The following is a 15,153-nucleotide window of genomic DNA, read 5'->3' on the forward strand; positions in this document are numbered from 1 at the left end:
TCATTTTCAGGGCAAATTTGCTCCAGAAATTTCCCTTTTCCCTTTTCCGTCTCAGCTCCTTCAGCATATTTCTCTGGTCCTGAGTCCTTGTTCTCTCTCCTTTTCTTTCCAAAGACTTGCTTCCTTTAAGACATCTCTTTCAGTTTTATTCTTTATTCTGGCAAGTTTGTTTTAGATGGCAACAGTATTGATAAATGCACATAAAATAGTTAAGGATTCATAATATTCATATTTATTATATAGTTTATGGATTTAAGGAAATTATTTGAAACAGCAGTTCAGTTTGAAAGAGAATTGCTAAGTGACAGGGGTATATTACAAATGCAAGTTTTGTTCTGCTACTCCATTTTTAAACAAATCATTGTTTTAGGGTTGAAATTCCCTCCTTTCATCTTTGGCCAGATATAACAAGTGACATGTTATTTCCTACTTTGTCTTTAGTGTGCTATAGTTTTCAGTTAAAAAAAAACAGACTGTTGTTAGGTCTGCTGCTCTTTAATGAATCATTGGATTGGAAAATAACTCATTATATCATCAGGCAGAGATTCTTTCCTTTATTTGCATGTAGATAGTGAAGATGAATAATTTATCAAATGTTATTAGTGCAGGCTGCACATTACTGGAATCTCAGTAGGATATAATGAAATCTGTCTCATGCAAGTATGAAAATAGCATGCCTTTGCATGGTCATTATTGAGCTCTTGGCATCTCTTGGAGAACTGTTATGTTAGCATGCCAGTGTTGTTCACCTCTTCATTAACTGGGCTTTTGATTGGAGAGTTTAACTTATCTTGAAAATCTGTGGAATCTGACATGCCAAATGCTTGCTTGACTTTAGCATGTTTCTATATCAGAGCATAAACTTTCAGAACAGATAAAGTACTAAATGTTTCTTATTAAAGTGAGTAGTGCAAAAAGACTATGACTGATGGTTTTATTACTTTTGGTTGTGAAAAGTTGTACTGAAGATATTTAAACAATAATGCTTTCTGAAATGACAGGTGATGAACCATGTATATAACTACTAAGAATCTTATACCTGTACTAGTTATGTATTTGAAATTATTTTAGTGATTGCTTTTTAAAAGTTGCCTTTGATATGATTCTGTTATTATGGCATGAGGAGGTCAACAAACCTTCTCAAAAGCAATGCTAAAGCTGAACAAGCAGTCAAAAACAAATGTCAGTACTTTGTAAATCACCTAAAATCATTCAACAAACTGAGAAGTATTTATTCATGAAAAAACTGAACTTTGGATAAAAACAGTGTGAGTCTGTGGTGTTTATGCTGGGGCTGCTCCATTTTCCCTCTTCTCCTCGGTGGGAAGATTGCAGCGAGGGCAAAGCAGGCCATGAAAGCCAGCGGCTTCCGTGCTGCTCCCAAGACGGCTCAGTGGCTTTGGAGAACTGTCAGGTACAGTGGAGATTTTGATGGCAAGCAATAGGGGAGGTCTGCAGCTCCACTGAACTGAAGTTACTGACCTGTTTGGTGCAAGCAATGGACAGATGAAATAGCCAGGGTTTTAACAGGGAATTCTGGGAGCCGAGATAGTGATATGAGGCTTGTGAAACTCTCCACATACCTTGAGTTGACCAGAAGTTGTTTCTTCTGCACATGCAGCAGAAACTGGAATGGGCTTTGAAAGAAATACTGAAAGTTTGTCAGGCAGAAAGGAAGAGGCACTGGATGATAAGTTTGATTCTAAGGAGCCATGAAAAATGCTAGAAATGGTATTTACATGAGTAAACATTTTTCAGATTTTTATTATTAAAAAAATATATATATAGGCCGGGTGCAGTGACTCATACTTTTAATTCTAGCACTTTGGGAGACCAAGGTAGGAGCATCACCTAAGCCCAGGAGTTTGAGACCAGCTTGCGCAACATGACAAGACCCCCGTCTCTACAAAAATAATTTAAAAAGTAATTCAACATGGTGGCACTTGCCTGTAGTCTTAGCTCCTCAGGAGGTTGAGGCAGAAGGATCGATTGAGCCCAGGAAGTCGAGGCTGCAGTGAGCAGTGATTGTGCCACTGCACTCCAGCCTGGGTGACAGAGTGAAACCCTGTCTGATAGAAAACAAAATGGAAAAAAAAATGCAATGATATAAAACATAATTATAGCACCATGTTTTTAGCTTTACTTTAGTGTCCCTTAAACCATGGGAGCTACATTCCAAGATCCCCGGTGGATGCCTGAAACTATGGAGAGTACCAAACCCTATATGAACCATGTTTTTTCCTGTGTATACATACCTATGATAAAGCTTCATTCGTAAATTAGGCACAGTAAGAGACTGCCAGCAATAGTAAGAAAATAGAATAATTATAATAATATACTGTAATAAAAGTTATGTGAATATGGGGTCTCTCTGCGTGTCTCAGAATATCTTATTGTACTGTCCTGTGGGTAACTGAATCCATGAAAAGCAAAACCCTGGATAAGTGGTACTACTGTATGCAACTGTGTATACATAGTTGTGTACATATATGTGTGCCAGTAGCACAAAAGAGGAAGAAGGAAAGGAAATGGCACCAGGACAATTGAATATCCATATAAAAAAAGAACTTAGGCCTTCACTGTACACAAAAATAAACAAAGAGAATTCTAGGCATAAATATAAGCACAGAAACAATAAAACATGTAAAAGAAAACACAGGAGAAATCTCTGTGCCCTTAATATAGCTGCAGAGTTCTTAGATGTGACACTAAAAGCGTAAGCCATAAAATGGATAAATTGTACTTAATTAAATTGAAAAAATATATACTTTTCAAGATACACCGTCATGAAAGTGAAAATATAAGCCATAGACTGAGAGAAAATATTTATAAGTGATACATCTAATAAGGATCTTATAACCATAATATATAGATAATTCTTAAAACTCAGTAAGACAAATACTCTAATTAAAATAGTGGAGTAGACATTTTTATTAGTTGGGACCAATGGGTGTATGTATAGAAAGAGATGTAGTGTAAGGAACTGGCACATGCAATTATGGAGGCTGAGAAGTCCTGAGATCTGCATTCAGCAAGCTGGAAACCTCAGAGAGCTGATGTGTATGTAGTTCCTGTCTGAGTACAAAGGCCTGAGAACCGGGAGAGGCATGCTTGAGACCCAAGAAGAGCCAATATTTCAGTGTGAGTCTGAAGGCTGAAGTGGACCTATGTTCTGGCTCGTACAGTCAGTCGGGAGGAGATCACTCTTAACCTTTTTGTTTTTTTAATGGAGACCTTTATTTAATTGGATGAGGCCCATTCATACTGGGAAGGCAATCTGCTTTATGCAGTCTCCCAATTCAAATGTTATCTAATCTAGAAACACTCTCTCAGAAACATTCAGAATAATACCAAAATATCTGGATACCATGTGGCATAGTCAAGTTGATATGTAAAACTAATCATCATAACATTCTACTGAATAAGAAATATATTTGGCTGATAATCACATGAAAAGGTACTCAACATCATTCCTCACTATGGAAATGCATATTCAAACCACGATCATGTTCCACTACGCACCCATTGGAATGGTTGTTATGTAAAGAAGTTGTAGTGCTAAGTATTGGCAAGGATATGAAGAAACTCTAAACCTCATGCATTGCTGGTGGGAATATAAAATGGTATGACTACTTTGGTAAACAGTTGTTTCTTCAAACTTTAAATATAAATTTACCACATGATCCACCAGTTCTACTCCTAGGAATATAACCAAGGGAAATAGAACATATGTCCATACAAAAGTTTGTATGTAAATGTAGACAGAAACATTTTTATGGGAGCTGTTAACTGGCAACAATTCAGATGTCAATCAGCTGGTCAATGGATTAACAAAATACCCTGTATTTGGTATAGGAATAGAGATAGACTGTAATAAGTTCAATTTTAGAACACTTACATCACCGCCCAAAATGCTTATTTTGGGGTGATGTTCCATTCAGTTAGTCCATTCAATTTTAGAACATTTACATCTTCTGTTCTAAAATTGAGGTATTGTGATTACTGTAAAACTTTTTTTTTGAGACGGAGTCTTGCTCTGTCACCCAGACTTGAGTGCAGTGGCGTGATCCTGGCTTACTGCAACCTTGCTGCCCGGGTTCAAGCGATTCTCTTGCCTCACTCCCTCTAGTAGCTGGGACTACAGGCACATGCCACCACATCCAGCTAATTTTTGTATTTTTAGTAGAAATGAGGTTTCACCATGTTAGCTGGGCTGCTCTCCAATGCCTGGCCTCAAGTGATCTGCCTGCCTTGGCCTCCCAAAGTGCTGGGATTACAGGTATGAGCCACCACACCTGTCGAAAACTTTATAAATGTATTTAAAATTATTGGCTTTTACTCTCATAGTGTGTGAATTTTATAAGCTATAGGGTATACCTCAGTAAAGTTATAAAAACAGTATGTGTAAGCCAGGTGCAGTGGCTCATGCCTGTAATTCCAGCACTTAGGGAGGCAGAGGCAGGAGGATTGCTTGAACCAAGGAGTTTAAAACCAGCCTAGGCAACAAAGCAAGACCCTGTCTATTAAACAAAACAAAAACCAAAAAAAAGAAAAAAAAAAACCCAAAATACAATATGTCCATATAGAAAGAACAAATGACAAACATGGTAAAATAATAATTGAATCTGAAGGGTATGGGATTTTTTATACTATTCTTCCACTTTTTCTACAAGTGTGAGATACCAAAATTTAAAAATTACAAATGTTTTAATGGCACATAGTAGTGATCTCATTTCCTTTTGTGACATTGGGTAAAAATAAATTAAAATTTTGTTTGTTTAAAAAAATCCAGCCCTAAAGTGCAATTTTATCTCAGCTTTTTTATTATTTACTTCTTTGATTCGTTGTTTGCTTTGAGCAGATACTCTGGTTTTGCTTTTTTTTTATTAACTCATTTTTTCTACAACGTAGTGGCAGGTCGGCCCAGTGCCCAAGCAAAACCTTCCTGCTGCACATGCATTTTGGCCTATGCTAGAGAGTGTTTATACCTGTAGAAATGATATTTTGAGGGTATTCTGTTTCTCATCTGTGAGAAAAATAAATATGCGCAAATATAAGCAAAACAAGTAAGCCCTGACGACAGCTGTTTTTCCTTTTTTTTTGAGACAGAGTCTCATTCTGTCACCCAGGCTGGAGTTCAGTGGTGCCATCTTGACTCACTGCAACCTCTACCTCCCAGGTTCAAGCTGTTCTCATGCCTCAGCCTCCCGAGTAGCTGGGATGACAGGCACCCACCACCACACCCAGCTCATTTTTGTATTTTAGTAGAGATTGAGTTTCACCATGTTAGCCAGGCTGGTCTCAAACTCCTGAACTCAGGTGATCCACTCGCCTTGGCCTCCCAAAAGTGCTGGGATTGCAGGTGTGCGCTACTGCGCCCAGCTGCTGTTTATCCTTTTGACAGTATTTCTTTTTTTGGAGACAGGGTTTTACCATGTTGGCCAGGATGGTCTCGATCTCTTGACCTCTTGATCCGCCCGCCTCGGCCTCCCAAAGTGCTGGGATTGCAGGCGTGAGCTACCACGCCCAGCTGCTGTTTTTCCTTTTGACAGTGTTTCTTAAGTTGAAACGATCATACTTCACTCCTCTATGTTGTTTCCCCCACTCCCAAAAAGAAGTTAAATGAATGCATTTGTTGAAAGCATTAAGTTACAGTGAAGTGTGTGACTCTTGCTAATGTATATTTATGTGCTTGATTTGAAGGTCACTCTGTGAGACTGCTGGGTCAGAAGAAGGATAATGGAAAGCGGCTGGGGGGAGCACGATTGGATTTGCCGAAGATTAGGAAGAATCCACTGATAGAAATCATTTCCATCAATACTGGGTAAGCGACTCTCAAACTTGCTTATAAAATATTCAGTACATTTCATGAATTCCTTTTTTTTTTTGGACATGTGACATAGAAAAGTAGCTGAACATTTTCTTGGGAAAGAAAAACCACAAGATGTGCCTGAATACAGTTTCTCCTGAAATGTTTCCTGTATGTCAACGACACTTATATTTACAGCAGGGTTTTATAACTTTAATATTATTTTCATTTTTGGTAATAAACATGGATTTCATTTCCCAGCTATGCCCTTATTTAAAATCTTTGAAAAAAAGATAGCACTTTATTTTGTGGAATAGTTAAGATCATTTGTCGTATTCAACTGTTTTTTTCAGTAAAAGTATAGTAAATGTTGCCCAGGATACTAACCATGCTTTGATGATTAACTCTTTGAGATGCATATTTTAAAATGTTACTCTTCTGAGCTTTAAACGGAAAAGAAGCATCACGACTGAATATTAAGTATTCTTTTAATTTCCACACCTTGATTTAAAGTCCTTGATTAGAACGCTTGGTATACTCATTTATACTTTGTTTCGGATGCATGTGTTGAATTTTTGCATTGTTTAAATTATGCGTCCATCAGATTAAAGAAGCATTTTCTGAAAAGTTGATGACATGAAGGGCTTCAGTTTCCTCAATCCCAGGGAGCACTAATTACCTGTATAACCACATCTCATTCCCCACAGATTTAAGCTGCTCTGCCCCTTTCGACTTCATCCTCCTTCCCTCTTATTTGCAGTTGTTTTCCTTCTGTTCTGTTCTTTCTTCATGCTACTTCTCATTGAGAACTGGTAAACAGCTTCCTTTTGCACCATCTGCCGTTTCTCTGAAGCCAGTGCCTTCACTTCCTCCTGAATGGTGGCAGTTGTGTTGTCACTAGCCCTCTTTTCTGTAGTCTCACCAATTTCTGGTTTATCCTCCACATCGCTGTCAAAGAGTAGAGAAGATTGACTGAAGTCATTTGGTTTTTCCCAAAAAGCCCCATCGAGTGGCATTCAGTGACTTGGTGAATTTGTTATGGACCAATGTCTGGCATTCAACATTGAAGATTCAAAAACCCAGACTTACCAAGCTCAGAAACTAGTGAGTAAAGCAGAATTTAACAGTGAGAAGTATAGTTGTCGCTTGACAGGAGCACCTCACATATTCATTCTGTCTCTCTAGCTTGAGCCACGTTATGAACACGGCTGTTTGCTTCCCCTGCCTCAGTTCTTCTTTCCCCTTCATTCAACATTGTAATACTTTCCCACAACTCCTGATTATCCTATTTGAAATTGCAAACGTTCTACCATTCCCTCTCTTTTTTTTAGTTGCCTCATTTTCCTCTGTAACTTTAATTGGCATTGAAATATATAAATGGTCATTTATTTGTATTTTAATTGTCTCTCCTCACTGGCATACACACTCCATGGGGCAGGGCCTTTTTGATTGTGTTATTTACTACTCTGTCTCCAGTGAGTAGAAAATTACACACAGTAGAGATTTAATGCATACTTATTTATTGAATGAATGAATGATTTAGTTACATAATTTGACAGTTTAGTGAGACTATGCTAAATTATCATCATGATACAGATTGCCTTGCAAATTGGACAATAATATTTGGAGTTTGCTGGCTAATCATACTTTCTCCTGAAAAATGCTGATTTTTTGGTTCTTTCTTTGAGACAGAGACTTGCTCTGTCACCCAGGTTGGAATGCAATGGCGCGATCTCAGCTCACTGCAACCTGTGCCTCCTGGGTTCAAGCAGTTCTCTCTCGTGTCTCAGCCTCCCAAGTGGCTGGGATTACAGGTGGAGGCTGCCACACCTGGCTAATTTTTTATACTTCAGTAGGGACAGGTTTCACTGTATTGTCCAGGGTAGTCTCGAACACCTGAGCTCAGCTGAGGCAGTCCACCAGCCTCAGCCTCCCAAAGTGCTGGGATTACAGGCGTGAGCCACCGCGCCTGGCTGAAAATGCCCATTTTGTGTGTGTGTTTATGCAGGGCTTTTGGCTAGACACATTCCTTTAAAATGTTAGTATTTCAGGGTCTGTGATACTCTGTTAGGTTAGGATCCATTAGGTCTCTGCACGATAATTTTCCAGGTATGTATTTGGCCTACCGAGTGTCTGTTTTTAACTTCATTTGTCTAGTCCCTGTGTTCTTCATTTTGTCCCTTCCCACTCACACTCTTATATTCAGTCTTCCTGAATGGCTTGAAATTCTCAAACTCCAGATTCTGATTGTCTTGACTGCAGGCCTCCCTGCAAGCTGAAGGGTTTTCCTAGCATGTCTGTCCTTCCCCATTCACCTCATGGGTGAACCTTTTGCACTCTGCTGTGTGCTTCTTTCTTGGGATGTCTGCTTGTTTCTCCCTCCACAACCAGGCTGAATCTATCCCTCCCTCTAAAGTGTGTCCACAACATTCCCTACGTATCCTGATTATGGCACGTCACAGACTGTGTCATTTATATCTTCCACTACATTGTAAGCTCCTTGGGTGTGGAACGTGTTTCAGTTATCGTTACGTTATTATCTTTGAGTTCAGTGTTTAGCACAAAGTTGAGTACAGCTGTCCCATGGTATCTGCAGGGGATTAGTTCTGGGACCTCCTCAGATACAAAATCTATGCACACTCCAGTACCTCATATAAAATGGTACAGTATTTGCATATAACCCAGTGACTTTTTCCCATATACTGTAAATCATCTCTAGATTACCAATAATACCTAATATAATGTAAATGCTACATAAATAGTTGTTATACTGTATTTTAAAAATTTGGTTTCTTTTAATTGTTGCACTATTTTAAGTGTTTTTTTTCAATTAATGATTGGTTCAGTCTTTAGATATTGCACACACACATGGATACAGATGACTGACTGCACTCAGTAAATATTTGTTTTGTTTTAAAGTTATTAGTTTTTGTTGCTACACGTTAATAAAAAATTAATTTAAAAATATTTAAAAGTTTTTTAATGTTTACAATTTAAAATTTTAAAAATTTGCTTTAGGTAATCATATAACTAGCCTTTAGGTAAAATTTTTTATGTATATTATTTGAATTTTCCCTCTCATGTATTTAATGTTTTCTTCAAATGGGACTACACTCTAAAAGATTGAAAGCTCACTGGATTTGCCAACTCTCTCTCTCTCTCTCTCTTTTTTTTTCTTGAGTCAGAGTCTACTCTGTCACTCTGGCTGGAGTGCAGTGGTGTGGTTTCAGCTCACTGCTCGCCTCCTGGGCTCAAGTAATTCCCCTGCCTCAGTTCTGAGTAGCTGGAACTACAGGCCCATGCTACCATGCCGGGCCAATTTTTTTTTTTTTTTCTATTTTAGTAGAGATGGGGTTTCACTGTGTTGTCCAGGCTGGTCTTGAACTCCTGAACTTAGGCAGTCTGCCCACCTTGGCCTCCCCAAGTGCTAGGACTCCAGGTGTGAGCTACCACACTTGGCCCGGATTTGCTGTCATGCTCATCCTCTTGTATTCCTCACATTAGAGCAGAGAGTTGATCCTCAGAAATTAGCAGATAATGCTTTTAATATTAAGAAAATTCAATCCATAATGTCCCAGATTGAGAAATGAGTTTATAACCTTCTCAGACTGCTAGTCATCTTCCCAAATTGGTTGCAGTCTTATCACTTGCTCTCACTTGAAAGCATTCCCATGAGTTTTTGTCTGTACTATCATTCTATAACGTGTTAGCTTGCATTTCATTTTTTTTTAATGCTAGTGGAGCTCATTGCTTTTTTTTCACTTACTTTAAAATGTTTTAAAATGATTATACTCATAATTATTTTTCAGTAGAAAATGAGCCTTCTCACTAAAATCGTAACACTTTTCAAAGTTTTATTGTTCCAGATTAAATATGTAGATCTAACTTTCCATCAATTTTCCATTTTTCATTTAGGAAAAGGGTCCCATTTGTAGCAACTTTTATTATATGTATTAGTAAATTACTGAAGTTACTATTAGAACCATTAAACTCTGCAAAGTTGTTATGCCTTGTTATATTTCTAACTTAATGTAAAAGTATGACTGAGTGCAGTGACTCATGCCTGTAATCGCAGCACTTTGGGAGGCTGAGGCAGGTGGATCACTTGAGGTCAGGAGTTCAAGATGAGCCTGGCTAACATGATGAAACCCCACCTCTTCTAAAACAAAAATTAGCTGGGCGTGGTAGCACACACCTGTAATTCCAGCTGTTAGGGAGGCTGAGGTAGGAGAATTGCTTGAACCCGGGGGGGCAGAGATTGCACCGCTGCACTCCAGCCTGGGCGACAGTGTGAGACTCTGTCTCAATCAATCAGTCAATCAATCAATCAATGTAAAGTAAAGTAAAATAAAAAAGTACATCAGTTACTTTAGACAAGGAAGAAGTTGAAAATTTGGAATCATCTAAATTTTGGATGAGCACAGCAGGATAAGGTATGTGTGGATATTTATGTAGAATTTTTTTTTTTTTTTTTTGAGACGGAGTTTCGCTCTTGTTACCCAGGCTGGAGTGCAGTGGCGCGATCTCAGCTCACTGCAACCTCCACCTCCTGGGTTCAGGCAATTCTCCTGCCTCAGCCTCCTGAGTAGCTGGGATTACAGGCATGTGCCACCATGCCCAGCTAATTTTTTGTATTTTTAGTAGAGACGGGGTTTCACCATGTTGACCAGGATGGTCTCGATCTCTTGACTTCGTGATCCGCCCGCCTCGTCCTCCCAAAGTGCTGGGATTACAGACGTGAGCCACCGCGCCTGGCCCCATAGTTTTTTAAAAAGTCAACCAGATGTTATGGTCAGTATCATAGGGAGTCAACATGTGCATGAATGAAGGACGTAAGCTATGATTAAAAAGCTCGGTTTTTGTGAGGTTCCTCATTTGTGTGACTCCCTTATTCTAGCAGTGGGAATAGAGTGTGGAGACAGAGGGTAGGGGCCAGTGTAGGCAACAAAAGTAAAAAATTGGAAATTGGCGCATAAAGGAAATCTGTGCTTTATTTTGCCTTCTCTGTCCCTGTGAAAGTCATCCTTTTTGCAGTCCCTTGACAAATTTTATCTTCCAAGGCTGAGAGTTAGATGCTGCGTAGCAGTGCTTCTATAAATTATATCATTTTAAAGATACTGCTATCAGATTATCCTTAGCTTGAAGGTTTGAAATCCTCCCTCAGGCTAAACACATCTTAGAAAATACCATCTGACCCTGTGATATTTTACTGATACTTTCTTTTTAAAATTTATCTTGTCTTTCTTGTTATTTGCCGTCAGTCAGACATACGATGGTAACTGAGAACCTTTAAGGGGAATCTAATTTTCTTTTTTGATTATATTCTTGAATTTATTATCATTTTAAAAAGTAATTGTTTCTTTTCTTTCTCCCCCTTGTAACCTTTTGGCTTTGGGAAAACTAACTCAGATTTTTACAAATGGACAGAATTTATCAGCCTCTACTCCAGTCTTGGATACACAGACTATCTACAAATATTTAAATAAATATTTCAAACTCACTATTTCATTATAACCTGACAACTCAGCTGTCAGGTTACAGTGAAAGCAAGTCCTAGTCCACAGTCTCCGATAAGAATTTATTAAGCAATCTGGCACAGTGCCCCTGTTTTTGTAAGGTTGGTGGAGTCCTCGTTCTCTCTTTTTGGGTGGTGAAGTCAAACCTTGTATGAAAGGTTCACTTGAGCCAGATGAAGTAATATAGTGTCTCACTATAGATAATACACTCTCCAACAACCAGAATTCCTTACCTAGTATCTGTTATGGATAGCAGGAACCTTAATCTCTGTCACGAGCCCAGAATGTGACACCAGCCTATTCTGGAGAAGGTGGTGGAATCTATGATACATTGGAAAGAGCTCTGCACTTGGAGTGTGGGGTCACAGCCACTGTGTTTTCTGGGTGCATGACTTGAGTAAATGAGATGAGCTCTTAGAGATGACGCCTTTTCTGCAGCGAGAGTGGGTCAGGGACCAAGCCAGAATTGCACCTTTATTGATCTAGGCCAATGCTAACCAAAGTGTGTTCTATGAACCAGTTAACTGCTGATTGCTGGTCTGTGATGAGTACACCCATCGAGGGCAAGCATTTTAGAGACTTTAAGGCAGCTTAACATCACCGCAGTGACTTATAATTCATTTTCAATGTGTTTTACACATACACTGGTTTACAAGAGGTTGGAAGTAAAAATCCTGCTCTGTCACTATAGATAGTGTGAGAAACACTGGTTTAGGCTAGTGTGTTGCAAGATTCTTTACTCTGTTTTGGAAAATATTTTAGCCAATCTGCTTATCTTGAGTGTCCCTTCTTTAACTGAGACCCTATTTCTATCCTGTTTTATGCTGTTAACTACTTGTGATTAGTAGTTGACCAGTACTTTCAAAATGGAAACTTATTATTTACTATGCTAATTGGCAAAGCCTCTAGTGTTGACTAAAGATAAAAGATAGCTTAAACATACACAGCAATCTCCTCTGGAAGGTGGCCTTTCTGATTAAATACTGGCTAAGACTGTGCCTGCCCTTAACAGTTGTAGCATACATCAAGTCACACATTTCATATGATGCTCGCTATATTATATTCTTTCAAAAGTAAATTTACAGTTGTCCTAACATGGCTTTCGTGAAACTTAAAATCTAGGTGTTATAACTGTTATATTGGCACACCCCTAAGATGAATACAGAGCTGTGGTTATTATTCATGTTCTTCTGTAAACTTTATGGGTAGCAGAAACCTTAATCTCTGTCATGAGCCTAGAATGTGACACCAGCCTATTCTGGAGAAGGTGGTAGAATCTATGATACATTGGAAAGAGCTTCTGCACTTGGAGTGCGGGGTCACAGCCACTGTGCTTTCTAGCTGCTTGACTTGAACAAATGAGACGAACTCTTAGAGATGACGTCTTTTCTGGCATGGGTATAATGCTACCTACTGAATGTGTAGCTTACGTTAATGCATATGTTCTTTCGAATCTCAATGCTACATATCTTCTACTCTACCAACATTCTCGGAGACCAGTTCTACCCTTGGTTTCTTTTTTATCCTTTCTACTGTTTAGGCAAGAAATTTGCTGGGACTAGAATGCAAGGTTACAACTTTATGCTATTCAACGTTGGTTCTTCAATTTCCTGTTTCACCTGTTCAGTTTAAGTGAAGGTTTGACAAACAAAAAAGAATCCATCTTCATCTCTCCTGTACCTTTCAACACCGTGTCGTTCTCACGGTATTCACTCCATGAATGTTTGTTAAGTATTTCAGTTGACAGCAGTGTTTTTTAAATGCAGAAAAAAAAATTCTGTCTAAACTGGAATATAGTTCTAATTGCTTCTCTTACTATAGATGGTTGTTTTGTAGGAAAAAGAATATGATTGTTTGGACCGTGAATGAAGTGAAAGTTATATGAAACAATTAAATGTGTGAAATTGAAGCATTTTTGGCAATTCTGAACTACATTTTTACTCTTTTTATCCACAAACCAGTTGTCCAGAAATTTGCAGCCTTTTTAATGTCTTCAATGGAATTACAAAATATCTTATTTATACTTAAATATTGTACAAATGAAATTTAAAGTAATGTTTATTTCTAGTGCATTATAATACTGTATTTGAGAAAGATCATTCATAGGAACAGTGGATGGCACTATTGGCTCATACCTGCAAAGTAATTATCCTTAAGTTGCAGAACTTTCAAATGCAGGCTTAGTGAATGCTTTTAAAGAAAGCAGCTCAGTCAAAAAGCTTGGACATATTAAAATTTAGTGTTACATTTTGTAAACTTTTTAATCATTATTTTATATAAACTTTGAAATGAATATATGTAACTTTCTTAGTTACTAGCATAGAGAAATGACTGATTCTAAAAAATCATTTCCAATTCTAGCATGTTGTAGGATTCTTTCTCAAAAGTACATCTTGCTTATCAGATTTCTAACAAAACTATTTAGTTTGAAGAAGGGAGAATGAATTTGGGTAAAAAGTAAAAATTTAAAGGTACTCAAATTTAGGCACACCATTAAATAATTCTTAGTTTAAAGTTAATTCAGTGGAATGGTCAACACTCTCTACAGGTTAGTTCATGGAGTGGATATGCATTGATAGAACAATTTAGAGATGCCTTTATAGTTGAGAAAGTTCATTATATTTATTATCTTTAAAAATTAGCTTATTTATTTTACGTGTTTGCTTTTTAGAAGACCAAAGAGCCCTGCAACTGTACGTTGATTTGTTTTTTTGTTTGTTTAATTTTTTGTAGAGACAGTATCTCATTTTGTTGCCTGGGTTGGTCTTGAACTCTGCCTTCAAGCAGTCCTCCTGAGTTGGCCTCTCAAAGCTCAGGGATTACAGGTGTGAGCTGCCACACCTAGCCTGGGCATTGAGTTGTTAAACAAATGTAGTTGAACATTTATTAAATGCTGAAAATAAAAAGATGAGTTCATGTGTTACCTACCCTTGAGAATCCCATAGAACAGAGTTAAGCACAAAACAATTAAGTTATAAGCTCACATTGTAAGATGGACTGTTTGGATGAGTTGGAGAGGGCTTCCATAGAAAGTAGTATTTAGGTTGTGTCTTAAAATTTATCTTATAGGTGCATTTAAAGACAATTTAAGCCGTGGTGGGGTGGGAGGAACCACAACAAAACCTGTAAGCAGTGGTAAAAAACTATGTCTGGCACAGAGAATGATGAATCACTGTGGTGGTGTTTTGAATAAGGGAATCGTCAGAGAAAGGTCTCTTGAGAATACCTGGGCTCAGATCCTCATGACACTGGATTTTTCTCGGCCACTTTGCCAAGCAGGGACCTCCATGGCCAACGATGGCCCCCGACTTGGGCCTCACTCAGCCCCGGGCCTGCCACTGGAGGCGCCTTGCCCACTCTGTCTCCCTGTGCTATAGCTTGTACCCTCATTTGGTGGATCCCAAGCTCTTGTCCTACATCCAAGAATGAGCTTACACTGACAGTCAGAAGGGTGAGGATGGGCAGAGAAGACTTATTGAACAATGGAACAGCTCTCAGTGGACAGGGGATTTAAGGGGTGGTCCCTTGCACCTGTAGTTGGGTGGTTTCTCTCTCTTTGTGTGTCTGGGTCTGGGGCTTTTTATGGACTCAGAATGGGCAGTGCGTGCTGATTGGTTTGTGAGTACGTCAAAAAGGTTAAAGTGAAGACATCACCCAAAGGTGGGCATGACAGTATAGAAAACCTATAAGGAAAGACTAGGTTAATGTAAAATAGGTAGAGAGTGGGGATCAGCAGAGGAGAGCATGCCAAACGGGAAGACAGGTTCTCAATCCGGTCTGTGGATTTGACTCGTAGCTTGGCTTTCAGGCTTTAAACTGTGTTTGGTT

At 38.6% G+C, this 15,153-nt stretch overlaps 1 protein-coding gene across 2 annotated transcripts in view; it reads left to right on the plus strand.

Annotated features, from left to right (window-relative positions):
- The window catches only part of CDKAL1 (CDK5 regulatory subunit associated protein 1 like 1), a 716,352-nt gene that overhangs the window by 240,893 nt on the left and 460,306 nt on the right, over nucleotides 1-15,153 (plus strand). For both annotated transcript variants that reach the window (XM_064363032.1, XM_064363031.1), the window contains one exon: nucleotides 5,704-5,824. In XM_064363032.1, the coding sequence (XP_064219102.1) occupies nucleotides 5,704-5,824 (121 nt within the window). The remainder of the gene's footprint in view (nucleotides 1-5,703; nucleotides 5,825-15,153) is intronic.

This window comes from Aotus nancymaae, unplaced genomic scaffold (genome assembly GCF_030222135.1).
Source record: "Aotus nancymaae isolate 86718 unplaced genomic scaffold, 86718_ANA_hifiasm-v0.15.2.pri h1tg000051l, whole genome shotgun sequence".
Classification (NCBI taxonomy): Eukaryota; Metazoa; Chordata; class Mammalia; order Primates; family Aotidae; genus Aotus; species Aotus nancymaae.